This window comes from Alexandromys fortis, unplaced genomic scaffold (assembly GCF_014885135.2).
Source record: "Alexandromys fortis isolate MF-2015 unplaced genomic scaffold, M_Fortis_MF-2015_v1.1 scaffold_115, whole genome shotgun sequence".
Classification (NCBI taxonomy): Eukaryota; Metazoa; Chordata; class Mammalia; order Rodentia; family Cricetidae; genus Alexandromys; species Alexandromys fortis.
In genome coordinates, this window is record NW_026067989.1 from 3,056,069 (window position 1) to 3,070,794 (window position 14,726).

General features: G+C 41.3%; 2 protein-coding genes across 4 annotated transcripts in view; one reads left to right on the forward strand and one right to left on the reverse strand.

The window, feature by feature from the left end:
• The window catches only part of Naa20 (N-alpha-acetyltransferase 20, NatB catalytic subunit), a 13,208-nt gene extending 4,631 nt beyond the window's left edge, over positions 1–8,577 (forward strand). The window contains exons 2-6 of one of the 3 annotated variants that reach the window (XM_050159554.1): positions 1,152–1,714; positions 2,482–2,522; positions 3,700–3,766; positions 4,522–4,657; positions 7,911–8,577. In XM_050159554.1, coding sequence (XP_050015511.1) covers positions 1,567–1,714; positions 2,482–2,522; positions 3,700–3,766; positions 4,522–4,657; positions 7,911–8,142 — 624 coding nt within the window. In that variant the 5' untranslated portion in view covers positions 1,152–1,566 and the 3' untranslated portion in view covers positions 8,143–8,577. Of the gene's footprint in view, positions 1–1,151; positions 1,715–2,481; positions 2,523–3,675; positions 3,767–4,521; positions 4,658–7,910 lie in introns of all 3 variants that reach the window. The other 2 variants (XM_050159556.1, XM_050159555.1) reach the window with 2 other exon arrangements.
• A 2,112-nt stretch (positions 8,578–10,689) lies between these two features.
• Crnkl1 (crooked neck pre-mRNA splicing factor 1) overlaps positions 10,690–14,726 on the reverse strand; it is a 15,402-nt gene continuing 11,365 nt past the window's right edge. Inside the window, exons 11-14 of the mRNA XM_050159557.1 lie at positions 13,879–14,118; positions 12,853–12,954; positions 12,085–12,333; positions 10,690–11,021 (exon numbers count right to left, since the gene is read on the reverse strand). Coding sequence (XP_050015514.1) covers positions 10,845–11,021; positions 12,085–12,333; positions 12,853–12,954; positions 13,879–14,118 — 768 coding nt within the window. The 3' untranslated portion in view covers positions 10,690–10,844. The remainder of the gene's footprint in view (positions 11,022–12,084; positions 12,334–12,852; positions 12,955–13,878; positions 14,119–14,726) is intronic.

Here is a 14,726-nt window from a genome sequence, read left to right on the forward strand (position 1 = left end):
AAAAAAAAAAAAAAAAAAAAAAAAAAAAAAAAAAAAAAAAAAAAGAAAATAGCTGGTTTTGAGCTTGGCAAAAGACTGAATAGGGAAGTGAAGGGTTGGAGATGGTTTTCAAGAACGCTCAATTTGAGGTTGTATGGTGTGACATGCTGGGTAGTTCCCCATGGCACGAGGGCTTGGTTAGTGGGGTAGCAGGATGGAGGTACAATGAAATTGAGTTGAAAGTACATGGGGTCCATGAGTTTTATAGTAGTAAGGGAAAGGTGAAGGTGGGGGAGTACTCACATCAAGAAGGATGGGGGAATTGTAAGGGAAGGGACCAGAGATAGGCAGGGGTGATGCAGTAGGGAGCAGGCTAGTTGGATTGGTCCATAGGGACACACGCCTAACTGGTCCTCATGCCTGCAGAAGTCTGATGGAGTTAGCTATAATTCTGCTTGTACAGGAGCAGTTAAATGAGAAAGTACAGATCCCTTTATTGGTGCCACATGCAGCCACTGGGTTATTTAAATAATTTTCTTTGGTTCTCAGGTTGGTTTCAGAGATATAGGAGAAACACATTTTGATTTTTTTTGTTTGGTTGGTTTTCTTTTTCTTTTTTTCTTTGTTTTTTTTTTCGAGACAGGGTTTCTCTGTGGTTTTGGAGCCTGTCCTGGAACTAGCTCTGTAGACCAGGCTAGTCTCGAACTCACAGAGATCTGCCTGCCTGTGCCTCCCGAGTGCTGGGATTAAAGGCGTGCGTCACCACCGCCCATTGTTTTTTGTTGTCTCTCTCTTTCTCTCTTTTTTGTTTTTTTTTTTTGCAAGAAGGGTTTCTCTGTAGCTTTGGAGCCTGTCCTGGAACTCCCTTTGTAGACCAGGCTGGCCTCGAACTCAGAGTTCCGCCTGCCTTTGCCTCCCAGTGCTGGGATTAAAGGCGTACGCCACCACCGCCCGGCAAGACAGAGTTTCTTTGTATAGTCCTGGAACTCTCTCTGTAGATCAGCCTGTCCCTACCCGCCCCCCCCCCCCCCCCCATGAGTGCTGGGATTAAGGTGTGTGTCACTACGCCCTGGCCATATTTTGTTTTGATTAACATAATCTTTCTAGTTTTCACAAGCTTACTTAAATTGAATTCAGGAATTCTAATTCTTGCCATCTCTTGTTTCTTTCAGTAACTTGGATCCTCTTACAGAAACTGTATCCTTTTTTAAGAAAAAAAAAAAAGTAAAACTAAGGATTATTAACGAAGAAGAAACGGAGAAAAGAAGGAAAAACAGATGAGTACTGAGAAAAAGTTGAAGCACATAGGTTTTGAACAGCTTAAGCAACATTGAAAGCAATTACAAAAGAGTGGTCTTAGGCTTGCCTACAAACTATTACTATAATGCTTTATATGAATCAGTAATTCTGTAGCTCTGCTGCCCACCTTGGCCATCCACAGTAAACCTGGTTTACATAGCAGCAACAGAACAGTGATTCAGGCCCTGTCTCCCTTTCCGGTAAGAGGGGACGGGTAGCTCAGGCTACACCTACTCCATGATGTCTCCAATAGCCCTGCTCAGGAGCACCTGGGTCTTTATGGTCTAGATGACTTCTAGAACACATCTTCTTATCTGTGTTCTGGCTGTGCAGTCGGCAGGGGAGGTACTCTCTTTGGGAAGCACTGTACAGCCCTTCTCTGTCGCTGCCTGCTGTCTTCCTCCTGACGTGTTGCTGCAGTGGATAAAGGATTTTGGTAATAACAGTTTCTAACATCTCAGTAGAAAATGAGCAAAAATGTGTTGAGTTAGGGTGTTCTTGACTGCTCTGCTCTGATCAGTGGCTTACAACACAAATAGGATTTCCAGTCCATGTTCCACTGACTCCTCCTGGTAGATTGGGGAATTAACTGGTAGCTTACAAGGGCAGAGGAGCAGTGAAGACTTTAGTTCAGTCTCACCAGTCAAAACACATGCAAACTAAAATCACTTGAGAATCTAGTTTAATCTATCAGATCATCCAGAAGTTTAAAAAGCTGTAACAGTGCTACTGTTGATGAAGCTGAGGCATGTTCTTAGAAACTGCTAGTGCCACAGTCATCTGGCACAGTCTTTCTGAAAAGGTTTTAGAAGTATACGCGGTAAGTCCACTTCCTGAAGGCTGAAATAGGAGTAACAGGCACTTTACTCCGGGGTTTGGCAAATATAAGATTCATGCACCAAATCTGGCTCACCACTCATTTCTTAATAATTTTCTTACTGGGATACATCCATGTTAATTTACATACTGTCTGTGGCTCTCAGAGTTTGGGTAGATATGACAGACTGTTAGTCCCCAAGATCTCACATGTTATTGTACTTTTACAAAAACATGATATCACAAAAATTTAAGAGAATTATTTTGAAAATTTGGAACGTCATTCACATTTACTAGTTAGGAAATGGTAAATAAATTAAGCTGTCTTTGAAAAGGACATGAAGACATGAAGACAAAGTTTTTTGTTATTTTTTTTTTTTATTTTAGAAATTAGACGTGACCCAGATGTTCCCTGGCAGAGGGATGAGGTATTTAAGTTGTGTCCTCATGCATTGCAAGCATCAAAGGCCACATCAGAAACGGGGAATAGAAAAGGCAGAAAGGCCTCAGAGTACTTATTGGTCTATCTGGTTTCTGAAGAACCGTGATTACAAATTTTTACTGTATAATAAAATAGGGAAATTGGTAGAGTTTGTAGACTGTGAATCAGCTTACTTTGAGCGTATAGGCCCTAGTGTTTCTGTAGGGAGTGGGGATATTTGCGGGGGTCTCTGGGTTCTCCCATCAGGCAGAAGAGAGATGGCTGTAGTGTCAAGTGCTAGGGGGCAGGAAGACCAGCTGGCATGCCTGGCTGAGTTCTCTAAGAAATGACTGCTGTCTAGAGAATTGAAGGCTAACCCTGGTGAGGTTTTCTGGGAGCCTCTTAGTAAACATGTATTAATAGTGTTATCTTCTGTGATTGCAGCAGAGAGCTGGCACTAAGGTGGAACAAACAGCAGTGAATCGTAGCAGTCAGGGCACCCCAGGTTGAAGAGTAACATTCATTTCCTTGTTCATTCAGCGAGACAGGGGTCTTGCTTTGTGTCCCAGTCTGGCCTGAACTAGAGATACTTCTGCTTTTGTGCTGGGGTTACAGGCACACGCCAGGCCAGTTGGGCAGGGCATTTCCTTTGAGCATAAATGATTCCTTTTTTTGTTTTTCGAGACAGGGTTTCTCTGTGGCTTTGGAGCCTGTCCAAACTAGTTCTGTAGACCAGGCTGGTCTCGAACGCCTGCCTCTGCCTCCGGAGTGCTGGGATTAAAGGCGTGCCCCACCACCGCCCGGTGTCAGCTGTTTTTCTTAACTCTCTTTTCACATTCTAAGTGCTGGGATTATAAACTGGTAGCCATGGTATCTGAGTTTCAATCCTCGCCGATTATGCAGGAAGCACTTTATCTACCAAGCCACCACTCTAGCCTGACAGTATTTTTCTGTGGCTGTCCTGGAACTCACCAGGCTGGCCTCAAAACTCAAGAGATTCCAGTGCCTTCAGTGTACTGGGATTAAAGATGTGTGTATCTGATTAAAGATGTACCTGATAGTATATTTTCAATTGAACTCCTCCACCCCACCCCACCCCACTTTCCTGTGATGAAGAACCTTTGCTGCTTATCACTCCTCATATTCCTTAACAGGTCTAGTATGGGATTCCTTTTTACTTACAGTACCTTGCCCACTGGCCAGAGTATTTCATCGTCGCAGAGGCTCCTGGTGGAGAACTAATGGGCTATAGTAAGTACACTACCACTTGTACTTTTTTGGGGTGAATAGAGATTTTAATACAGGCTTTAGTCTGCTTTACTATAATTTTACTTTCTGATCAATTATCAACACTTTACCACAACAGACATGATTTTAGTCTTTGGATCATTCCATACGTTAGATTTTTTTTAAAAAATATTTATTTATTTAGTATACAATATTCTGTCTGCTTATATGCCTGTAGGCCAGAAGAGGGCGCCATACCTCATTACAGATGGTTGTGAGCCACCATGTGGTTGCTGGGAATTGAACTCAGGACCTTTGGAAGAGCAGGCAATGCTCTTAACCACTGAGCCATCTCTCCAGCCCCCATATGTTAGATTTCTATATGACGTATAACACAGTGATTAAGCATATGTACTTAATAATTTCTAACAAAAACTTGAGCTATGAATTGCTACAATTACATATACATTGTAAATGTGTATGTAATTTCAAATGTAGCTATTTGGGAATGAATCCTAAACTATTTTAATGTAGCTTATTCAGACAAAAAGTATCCTTGGTTTTTAGTTGATTTTTTTTTAAAAATATTTTAAAGTCTGACTTTAGAAGTAGGTATAGAATATTACTTGCAAGTGGAGTTTCAAATTAAAATATTACTAGTTTGACAACACTACTTAAAAATTAAAACCTTAGTGCATTTTTATCATGAAAGGTGAATGGCAAACAGTAACTCTACATTTATGCGCACATTAATGACTGGTGCAATTTTCTGTTGGCAGTTATGGGCAAAGCAGAAGGCTCGGTAGCTAGGGAAGAGTGGCATGGACAAGTCACAGCTCTGTCTGTCGCCCCCGAATTCCGCCGTCTTGGCTTGGCTGCTAAACTTATGGAGTTACTAGAGGAGATTTCAGAAAGGTGAGAGCTATTTTTCAAATACACTGATTTGTCAACCCTGTTTCTTTTGCTGTTGAATATTGGAAGGGTGTTTTCGTCTTGTGAATGTGTGGAATTGTCATGGCTTTAGACTCTGAGGAATTTCATTTTCAGCCTGCAATAGTTTCTACAATTCTGTCAAATTCATAATGTAGTTATTGCTGCTCCTTTGTTATTGGGGGAAACTAATGCGGTGTGACCGGCCATAGACCTGAGCTAGCTGACTGGTAGGAATAAAAAACGACTAACCTTTCAAGGAAGGTTATTGGTGCTCTTGGCACTATGACAGATGTATTTAGGTCTAAAGTAGTTCAGTTTTAACTTTGTTTCTCTTTTAACAGCTAGTAGCCATCTATAGAAAATAAGTAAAATGCTAAGTCATTTATTTTTAACTATGGCCATCTACTACTGAGGGAGAAGTACACTGTTGAGCACTGATGACTTCTTAAACCCTGAAACACATGCAACATCACCCAGTCCTACTGGTTTTCATGCATTAGTTTAATCACAGCAAGTGTCAGAGGCCATTTTGTAAAAAGTCTGTCATCCAAAGGACATGTAGCAGTAAGGATAGTAAGGATGTGTTGAGTTTTGAAGTTTTTCCCTGAGCATCTAAAATTAGCCTGTGCCAGGGCATGGTGGTACACGCCTTTAAATTAAGCAGACAGATGTTAGCTTTGAGGCCAGCCTGGACTAGTAGTGAATGCCAGTTCAACCATGACTTCATTGTGAGACCCTGTCTTAAAATCACATATCTTCTGAGTTTGAGGCACCAGTACAGTTTGGTAACTGCCAATATGACTTTTAAAGACAGGCATTACTCCATTTCAGTCACACAGAGAGAGAAAAGCAACATAGTAACTTAAAAAGCTTCCCCAATTCCTAGGAGGGACAGGATACTGTGTCTGGTATTTGTCAAATTGCTGTTTTTTTTTTCCTGTATGAAGGGATGGCTATAGATCTAGAGACTTTGTTTCCACAGAACTATCAGATTTAATAAAGGCAGTGCCTTTTTTTTTTTTTTTGGAGATAGGGTTTCTCTGAAGCTTTGGTGCCCATCCTGGAACCAGCTCTTGTAGACCAGGCTGGTCTGGAACTCAGAGATCCACCTGCCTCTGCCTAGTGCTGGGATTAAAGGCGTGCACCACCACCGCCCAGTTTAAAGATTTATTTATTATGTATACAACATTCTGCCTCCACATATGCCTGCAAGCCAGAGGAGGGCACCAGATCTCAGTACAGATGGTTGTGAGCCACCCTGTGGTTGCTGGGAATTGAACTTAGGACCTCTGGAAGAGCAGCCAGTGCTCTTAACCTCTGAGCCATCTCTCCAGCTCCCACCACCCATCTTATATAAAGACAGCTTCTAAAGAACTAACTAGTCATGACTGCTCTGAGCCAAGTTGGAAATCAGCTCATTCAAAGAAAAGAAATATTGTTACCCCAACTTTGCTGGAACTTGCTTTGTTAGACCAGGCTCTTCTCTGACTCACAGAGATCTGCCTGCCTCGAATTTGCTGGGATTAAAGGTGTGTACCAACATGCCTGAGAAAAAGAAGTTTTTTGATGTTGTTAAAGTTTTTCCTGGACTGAATATTAGGAGGAAGGAAAGTTTTAGGTAGACTGAACACACATTTACTAATGACATTCAAAGAGGAAATGGATTCTAACAAGCTATAGCCTTAGGCACATGTATTTGTGGGTCTGATTAATAGGTCTTATATTCTTTCTGCTTAGGTACAGTATAAATATAATTTAGGTAGAAAATTACTAATCTGTCTTCCTTTCCAATTTCTGATGCTTCATCATTTTGTGTGAATATATACACGTAAGCATTAATCACGTCTTTTTTTTTGGATGTACATTATTAAATCAAGTAGAATAGTAGTAAAAATAAAAATCAATTTAAAAGAGAAAACTAAGTAACCAAGTAGAATACAATATTCATATAGGAGTAAAAAATAAAAGTCAATTTAAAATAGAAAATGAAGTAGTTATGAATGACTGCAATAAAAAGATATACATGGACTAAGGATGTAGCTCAGTGGTCTCATCTCCAGCAGTACCAAAAAGAAAAGTAATGCATATTCTGCTTATAGGAAATAAATTCTCTTACAAATTATAGCCAAAAGGAAGTTGATTTACATTATAGCCAAAATTTACATTAGATTTGACTAGCACACTTAGGGGTCACTACATACAGATCTTAGCTGGGAATCTGGCATGATGTATGCCATGAGGGCTGGAGTTCAGAACCTATGTAAAAAGCTGAACATGGTAACTTACCACTTGGCTCAGTTGCTCTTAAGGCAAGATGGGAGACGGAGACAAGAATCTGTAGAAGCCCACAAGCCAGCTAGCTGGATATATACAGTGGAGAGCAAGCAAGGAGGGAAGACAGATCTACACTCCTCTGACCTCCACATGTGCACCCCACAGCACGCTCACATGTACAAACATTTTTTTAAGAAAATCCATCAAGATATAACAATGCCATACTCTGGAAACTACAAGAAAAATGGATGAATTGTTAATGAGCTGAACGTGGTTCTTTGTAAAAAACTCAGGTGGCAATCAGGTAGTGTACAGAACATACATCTTTCCCAGGGCAGAGGGGAAATACTCTGCAGTCACATAGGATCTGTTGCATAGGTCTTCTATCAAAGCAGCCAGTTTAAAAGCTATTCTTAGCATGAGGGTGGCACAAAAGGAAATAGTTAGCAAGTCAGCTCTATCTTAGTAGTAGCCAGACTTTTTCTCCAACAAAAGCTGTGGCAGATTGCCAGGCAGGTACGGTGGCTCTCACACCTGTAATCCTGTCATGTAGGACTGTTGTGACTCCAAGGCCAGCCTGGACCATCCACAGTAATAAGAAGGGACAGAGACAGAAAGACAGAGAGAGAATGTGTTTTGTAGGCTACCGTGTCCTTCCTTGATAATGGAAGGAGGGAAGGAAGGTCAGAGTGCACACATTGCAGAAAAACTGCTGGTAAATGGCTTCAGTGATTCAGTGAATCCAAAGAATACAACAGGAGCCAGGTTATTATTACCATCAGTCAAAGGCCAAGTATTAGTTTTATGCCATTTTGTAGCCCAGGCTAGCTTTGAGCCCACAGTTCTCCCACCTCTCCCAGCTATGAGCCCCAATGCCTTTCACGAATATTTTTAAAGATCTATGCCCGTTACTGTCCAGTGTTCTTAATAGTTCTAACATTTCTTTTTTCTTTTTTTAAAGAAAAGGTGGATTTTTTGTTGATCTCTTTGTAAGAGTGTCCAATCAAGTTGCAGTCAACATGTACAAGCAGTTGGGTTATAGTGTCTACAGGACAGTCATAGAGTACTACTCAGCCAGCAACGGGGAGCCTGATGAGGACGCCTATGATATGAGGAAAGCACTTTCTAGAGACACCGAGAAGAAATCCATCATACCATTACCTCATCCTGTGAGACCTGAGGACATTGAATAACCATAGGCAGTGGTTCTTAGGCAAGTGTTCCAGACAAGTTTGTGGACATATTATTTTCATAGGATGATCTTGGAGCTCTATTAGGAGGAAAGTAATCATTTAGGTCTTAAAGACTTCATGAAAATACAGGCTATAAACTTCAAATCTCATCGATCCAATGAGCATACATGTTCAAACTGTTTGCCATAGTAAAATTCAATCAAGGCAGCTAAGTCAGAAGGACACTTCCACTATCATGGTTGACCGTATGCAGTACATGCCAAGGAAAGACTCCCTTCATCCTCCTCCTAAATCCTGTGCCTGAGAACCACTGCTGCACATATATAAATATATATATATATTTTATTTTGTATTGAACTCTTAATTGAAGCTTTAAAAGCATATATGAAATGTATAAATCTGAGATGTATAGTAAAACACATTGTTGACTATGAATGTTTTCTGAAGTTTGTTGTCTTTTAATCAGGATTATGGAGGGTTGTTGTTTAGGATATGGTGCCTCTCTGTTTTGACTTTTATATAAAACATTTTTAAATGCACATCTGAAATCATCCCTGTCTGGCATACTTAAGTTTCCTTCTTACTGTGTGAAAATCCTCCCAAACAGCACCTTTCCTGCTGGCACTGCTTAAACCTATCTTTGAATGAGAGACTAACACGGGGAAACAGAATCTAACTCGTGAAGGCCATGTAATTAGACCACAGGCATGTACTGAAATATTCAGGCAGTAAAGAAGTAACCAAAAAAAGCCCACATGAAATGGCCATGAAAATGTGTGTTGGCATTCATTTTTTTTCTTTGAGATAAGGTCTCGCTCTGTCCCCAGGCTGGCCTTGAACTTGCTTCCAATAATCTTCCATCTTGCTCTCAAGTGGTAGCACCTGATTTAAAAACAGGCCCTTCATACTGGCACGCTCCTGTGGAAGTCAGCTTTTAGACAAGCTCACTAACTGGGTAAGCAGCATGACCTCTAGAAGACCCAGACACGGAACTAGCTAGCATTCTGACCTGCTCTCACCGTCATCTAGATTCTGCACCAACTCAAGGTTCAATGACAGATTTTCTTCCTGACTAGCAGACTTAAGCTGACACCCAAGCATGTGGTGCTGTCTGGTGCCTGAAAAGATCTATCGTTTACTCGGTAGTACTGTTTTCTTCTAACTTCTAAAATTATCTTATTTTCAAGACCCAATTTAGTAATAATACTAGGCAGCTCTTATTCCCTTAAATGAATATACTGACATCTAATAATCGTTTACTAATATTTCTTATAGGTAAGAACGGTGTGTTGAACACGATAAGAAAATATGGCTGTGAAGTACAGATTAAAACACTGCCTCCAAGACCAGGCAAATGCTGTTTTACAGTGTGAGCAGCACCAAGTATGTTACTGTGCTACTTTCAGCATCATCACTGAGCACACAGGCAGTCACTGTGGGTCCTTTGGACACCTGCTGTTTTCCCACAGCTTTAGCTAAGCATCAGTTGTTATGAGTTTGTGTTCTGCGGCATGCTGGGAGATGCATATTCTCTAGGCAGACATAACTGCAGAATTCACAGAGCCTGGGAGACTGGCAGCAGTGCTGTGGTGAGTCATGCCCTAAGCAGCATATGGAAGGCTCCAAGCACTCTAAAGAGATTCAGTTAAGATTTTAACAGGAACACAGGACACTGTGCCTAAGAGAGCATCTGCATATGCAGGCCACTGTTTTCTAAACAAGGTAACAAAACAACCAGTTTTAGAAACTGCTGGGAGCAAACCAAAGCCAAGCTAAAATGTTCCTGGAAATAACAACCTAGTCTAAAAATACAGTTGTTACAAATTTACTTCAGCATATTTAGAGGTTAAACCAGCCCAAGTCCATTTAATTCTCTAAAGAGTGGACACATACTGCTAAAAAAGAAAAGGGGTGGAATCTCAAAATGAGGTGCCATGATCCTCCCCCAAGTTTGAGGAAACAGAAAACAAAGACTAAGCTACACAGCCACCACACAGTAGTGCTCGGGCTGGACTCAGGTTGTGGTTGAAGAGACAAGACAGTGACAGGTTTAGAAGCATGCAGACCTTCACAGCAGACCTGTGGCTTAAAAGTTTTCCTGCACAGGGGGTTGGAGAGATGGCTCAGAGGTTAAGAGCACTGGCTGCTCCTCCAAAGGTCCTGAGTTCAATTCCCAGCAACCACATGGTGGCTCACAACCATCTGTAATGGGGTCTGGTGCCCTCTTCTGGCCTTCAGGCATACACACAGACAGAATATTGTATACATAATAAATAAATAAATAAATATTAAAAAAAAAAGTTTTCCTGCACAATGGGTCGTGAACACTTTGCCTGTGCCTGTAATCCCAGCACCTTGGAGGCAGGTGGAGGCCAGCCTAGTCTAACAGTGAGTTCCAGAATAGCCAGGGCTATTTTTTTTTGTTGTTTATTTGTCCAAAAAAACAAAGCTGCAGCAGTTCCACCTAGAGTAGGTGCTAAGCACATTACTTTCCTGTAATAGACAATGTGGGTGAATACTAGGACAGTCAGGACTCAGGCAGCAAAGTTACTATAAAAAACTCCTTTACTTGCGGTTAATGTCCCATCCACATTTAACCCAAGTGTTTTTAAAAATAATTGAAAAGGTAGCTATCAAAAATGCCAAACAAGTCCTTACTGAGTAAATATATAAAAACATTAATTTATATAAAATGACAACATTTAAAAAGAAGAGGATTCACTCTCATCAATGTCCTTATCTGGATCCTGTTCGGCAGCCTCTTTTTCTTGTTGCTGTTTCTTCCAAAGCTTGGCCATTGCTAGAAGCTTGAGGTTAGGCTGGTTGGCAGCATCCTCTGGAAAGATGTAGTCATAATATTCTTCCCACCCGGCATCAGACTGCAAAATTAAATACATTGATTTTAGCTTTTAAGGTGAGTAGACATAGCTGGAGCATGTTTCATTCAGAAGGGAGAGTGAAGAACTCGGAGCAACCTAAAGTTCAAATTCAACTATGCTTACTGTACAAGTAAGTACAAAGCCACATCAACCCTGCTGTAGAGGAGCTGACTGACTAGAACAGCTGCTCAGACGATGCTGCAGCTCACTGAAAACGAAGGACCAAGTGGAAGAACACTAAACCTCTAAGCACAGCTTCTCCACAGGCAATCGAGACATGCAGCAACTCAGCCCCACCCTGCAGTCATGTTTAAGACTTAAAATTCTGAATTTCACAGGTTGGAGAGATGGCTCAGCTCTTAAGAGTACTTGTTGCTGGCTCTTACAGAGGACATAGATTAGGTTCCCAGCACCCACAAGATGGCTAACAACCATCTGTAACTCCAGTTCCAGGGGATCTAGTACTGCCTTCTGACCTCTAAAGGTGCTAGGCATGCACACGGTGCACATATACACGTGCAAACAAACCACTCAAAATAATCTTAAAATTTGAATTTTCTCAATATTTGGTAGTAAAGGCTGCATAGCTGTGTATTATTTGGACTTCTAACTCTTTTCACTTCCAATTGATCACGATTTCACTTCTAAATATTGTTCTGAAATGCAGGCTCTTCTCTCATCTCCCACCTTCCACCTCCCAGTTACTGGATCTCTGAAAATCATGCAATAGATCATATTCTTCAACCTAAGTTCCTCAAGTTCACCTGTATGAGATGCCAGCAATCTATAATCATGTGTAAAGTCTTCAATGGTTTCCACCAAACTTCCTCTACCCTACAAGGCCTTTTTAGGATTGTCCCCTGCCCCCATGCATGCCAACTTCCCACTCTACAAATATCACACTTCATGTAACTCCTAGACTCCACCTTCACTAAGGTATCTCTGCCACCCCACCTCCTGCCCCATCTTCACCCCTGGCTGTGTTCCTAGTAGCTGGACTACAAGCAGTCCTTATCCATGCAGTCTACTTCTGCTTTTAAAAATGTTCATTTCTACTCCTTACCCCATCGTCGGCCTGGACTTTTCTTCTCTTCTTGACCTTCTCAGGCATGAGTTTGTCTACTCTTTCCTTGTCAGATACTGTTCCAAATTCATCTTCAAAACCTCGCCAGGATTCCAGCAACATAAGTCTCTCTTCTTTTTCTTCACAGTTTCTCATGGTTTTATTTGCCTCTTCATAAATCTGTCTGCATTTAGCCACACTTTCTTCTTTCCCCGAGGATAACTCAAACTGAGCAAAACTGATCCATACCTTTAAAAGGTTAACAACCAAATTAACCATGTCAGCCAAAAGACAGTAACATAATAGCTTTAAAGCCAATTCTCCAGTTCAGGACACCCGATGCCACATTACTGCAAGCATTCCAGATGAGAACACTGCACTGCACTGTGAGTACCAAAGCACTCTCCTGCTTTTAGGTTATTTATTATGTATACAATATTCTTTCTGTGTGTATGCTTGCAGGCCAGAAGAGGGCACCAGATCTCATTACAGATGGTTGTGAGCCACCATGTGGTTGCCGGAAATTGAACTCAGCACCTTTGGAAGAGCAGGCAATGTTCTTAACCACTGAGCCATCTCTCAAGCCCCAGTTTTAAAATCTTGACACATGGGGCTTTCATGTGCAGCATAAACAATGGGCTTAACATTCTTAAGTCCCCTGAGAACAACAGATCCTAAGTTCAAGAAAGTCATTTAAAATAACTTGTGTAAAAACACCAAAACTACTGTCCATGAGAAAATGAAAGATCACCGCCAAAGTAAGGGTACCTTGACATGCTGTGTTCGCTGAAGCAACTGCCGGTAAAGGTTCCGTGTTCTTTCAGTTTCTTCCTGTTCAATCTCAAAATCAATATATGATTTCCAAAGTACCTAAGAAAAATAATAGGTCAATCTTAGCACCAAGAAAGACACATGCCCCTATAGTTCAGCCGTCCTGACCTACACCCAAGACCCTAAGACTCTCACTCACCAATTAAGACTGCATCTGGTGAAGTAATACTAGCATTTACAAACTTGCCAAAATGTAATTAGAATTTAAGACAAAAAAAAAAAAAAAAAAGGCTTTGGATTTAGTTTTACATTTTCTTTTGGAGTTTTTCAAATGTTCAACACAACCAAAATTTGTCAAGAATTCCAGGTATTTCCATGACTTTGTCACATGCAGTTAACTTAGGGAGAAAATAAGCCAGATTAGCTGCTGTATGTGTTCCAATCTCTAATGTCAGTTTCTTGTCATTTGAGTTCAAACAACATTAACTCAAGGACAAGCTGGGCACTGGCACTGGAGCTGGCAGTCTAGTGGAGGAACTGAGGCCACAGGTGCTACAGCGGTACAGGAAGCTCTGCCCTCATGCGAGGTCATGTTAGTACAAGACTGACCAGGCTAGGGCACTTCTGCAGTCCTGTGAGACCCAATCAGTCCTAGCTGTGTCAGTGCTACCTGTGGCCTAACTATTGAAGGTGGGCCAGTACTCCCAGCCTGTAGCCATACAATCTAGGAAGATCATGTTTCAGGACCCAGAGAGGCAGTCTCCACCCCCATTTCCTGTGTGCGTGCGTGCATGGGGAGATGACGACAGCTGTTCCTTTACCCAGCCTCCTCAGCCCTTTAACCTTCCTTGTCAGCTGTGCGGGGGCTGCTGCGGATGCTCCCCCAGCCCACTGTCCTACTCTACAAACAGAAGAATCCTAATGAGGGTGGAAAAGACTAGGTTGGTTGAATCATCTTTATAGATGTTTAGATGAGGGACTACTTAACAACTATTTAAAATATATCCAACTTGGGATCCTTACCTCTGGCATGTCTAAGCGTGGCTGGCTGATGGCTAATTCATAGATTGCCCGAGCTCTATCAATATCACCAAGGATTGTCTCTAATTCTGCAAACTTAATCCATGAAGTACAATTTTCAGGTCCAAATTCCAAGAACTTTTCATAAAGCTTCCGACATCTGTCAAATTCTCGAAGCTGTAGCTCCAGTTCTATATAACCTTTGAATAATTTGTTCTTTGGACATTTGCCTATGGAAGTCCCCTGGAGAATAAAATGGCCAAGAGTACCGTTATACTTAGGGTTCATCTTCCTTTAGTCACTGCCAACCTGTCCTAGACACTATCTTCTGCTGGAGTTGAGCACGCAGGCTGTTCTGCTGTGCTAGCATACTCTCCACGGCTGGCCAGGCATTCACATGACATGGAGCCTGGTCAGCCACAGCTGACATTGCAGAATCACACAACTATGGAATTCTGTACCTCTCAAGATTCCCTAGAAAATATGAATGTCAAGCATATAAAAATACATACATACCTTTAAATAAAAAGGTAATCAAACCTGACATACTACCCACAGGAAGCAAATAGTTCACCCAAAGGAAAATTGTGTGGATACACAGTATTTTACCCTACTAAGACTTTTTTTTGACAAATTATGAGGAAGTATATTTAATACATCAAAAATTTTGCACAAGATCAGACTACTAATCTGGGGACAGATCTAGTAAGTGGTAGCTATAGACATTTCCAGTGTTTAAACAGAGTGTTTACAATTTAAGCATTACCATCCAATGTTTAAGTGCTGTTTTTGTTTGTATCTCTTGACAATTTCATACACATATACAATGTATCCTTGATCATATCCACCCC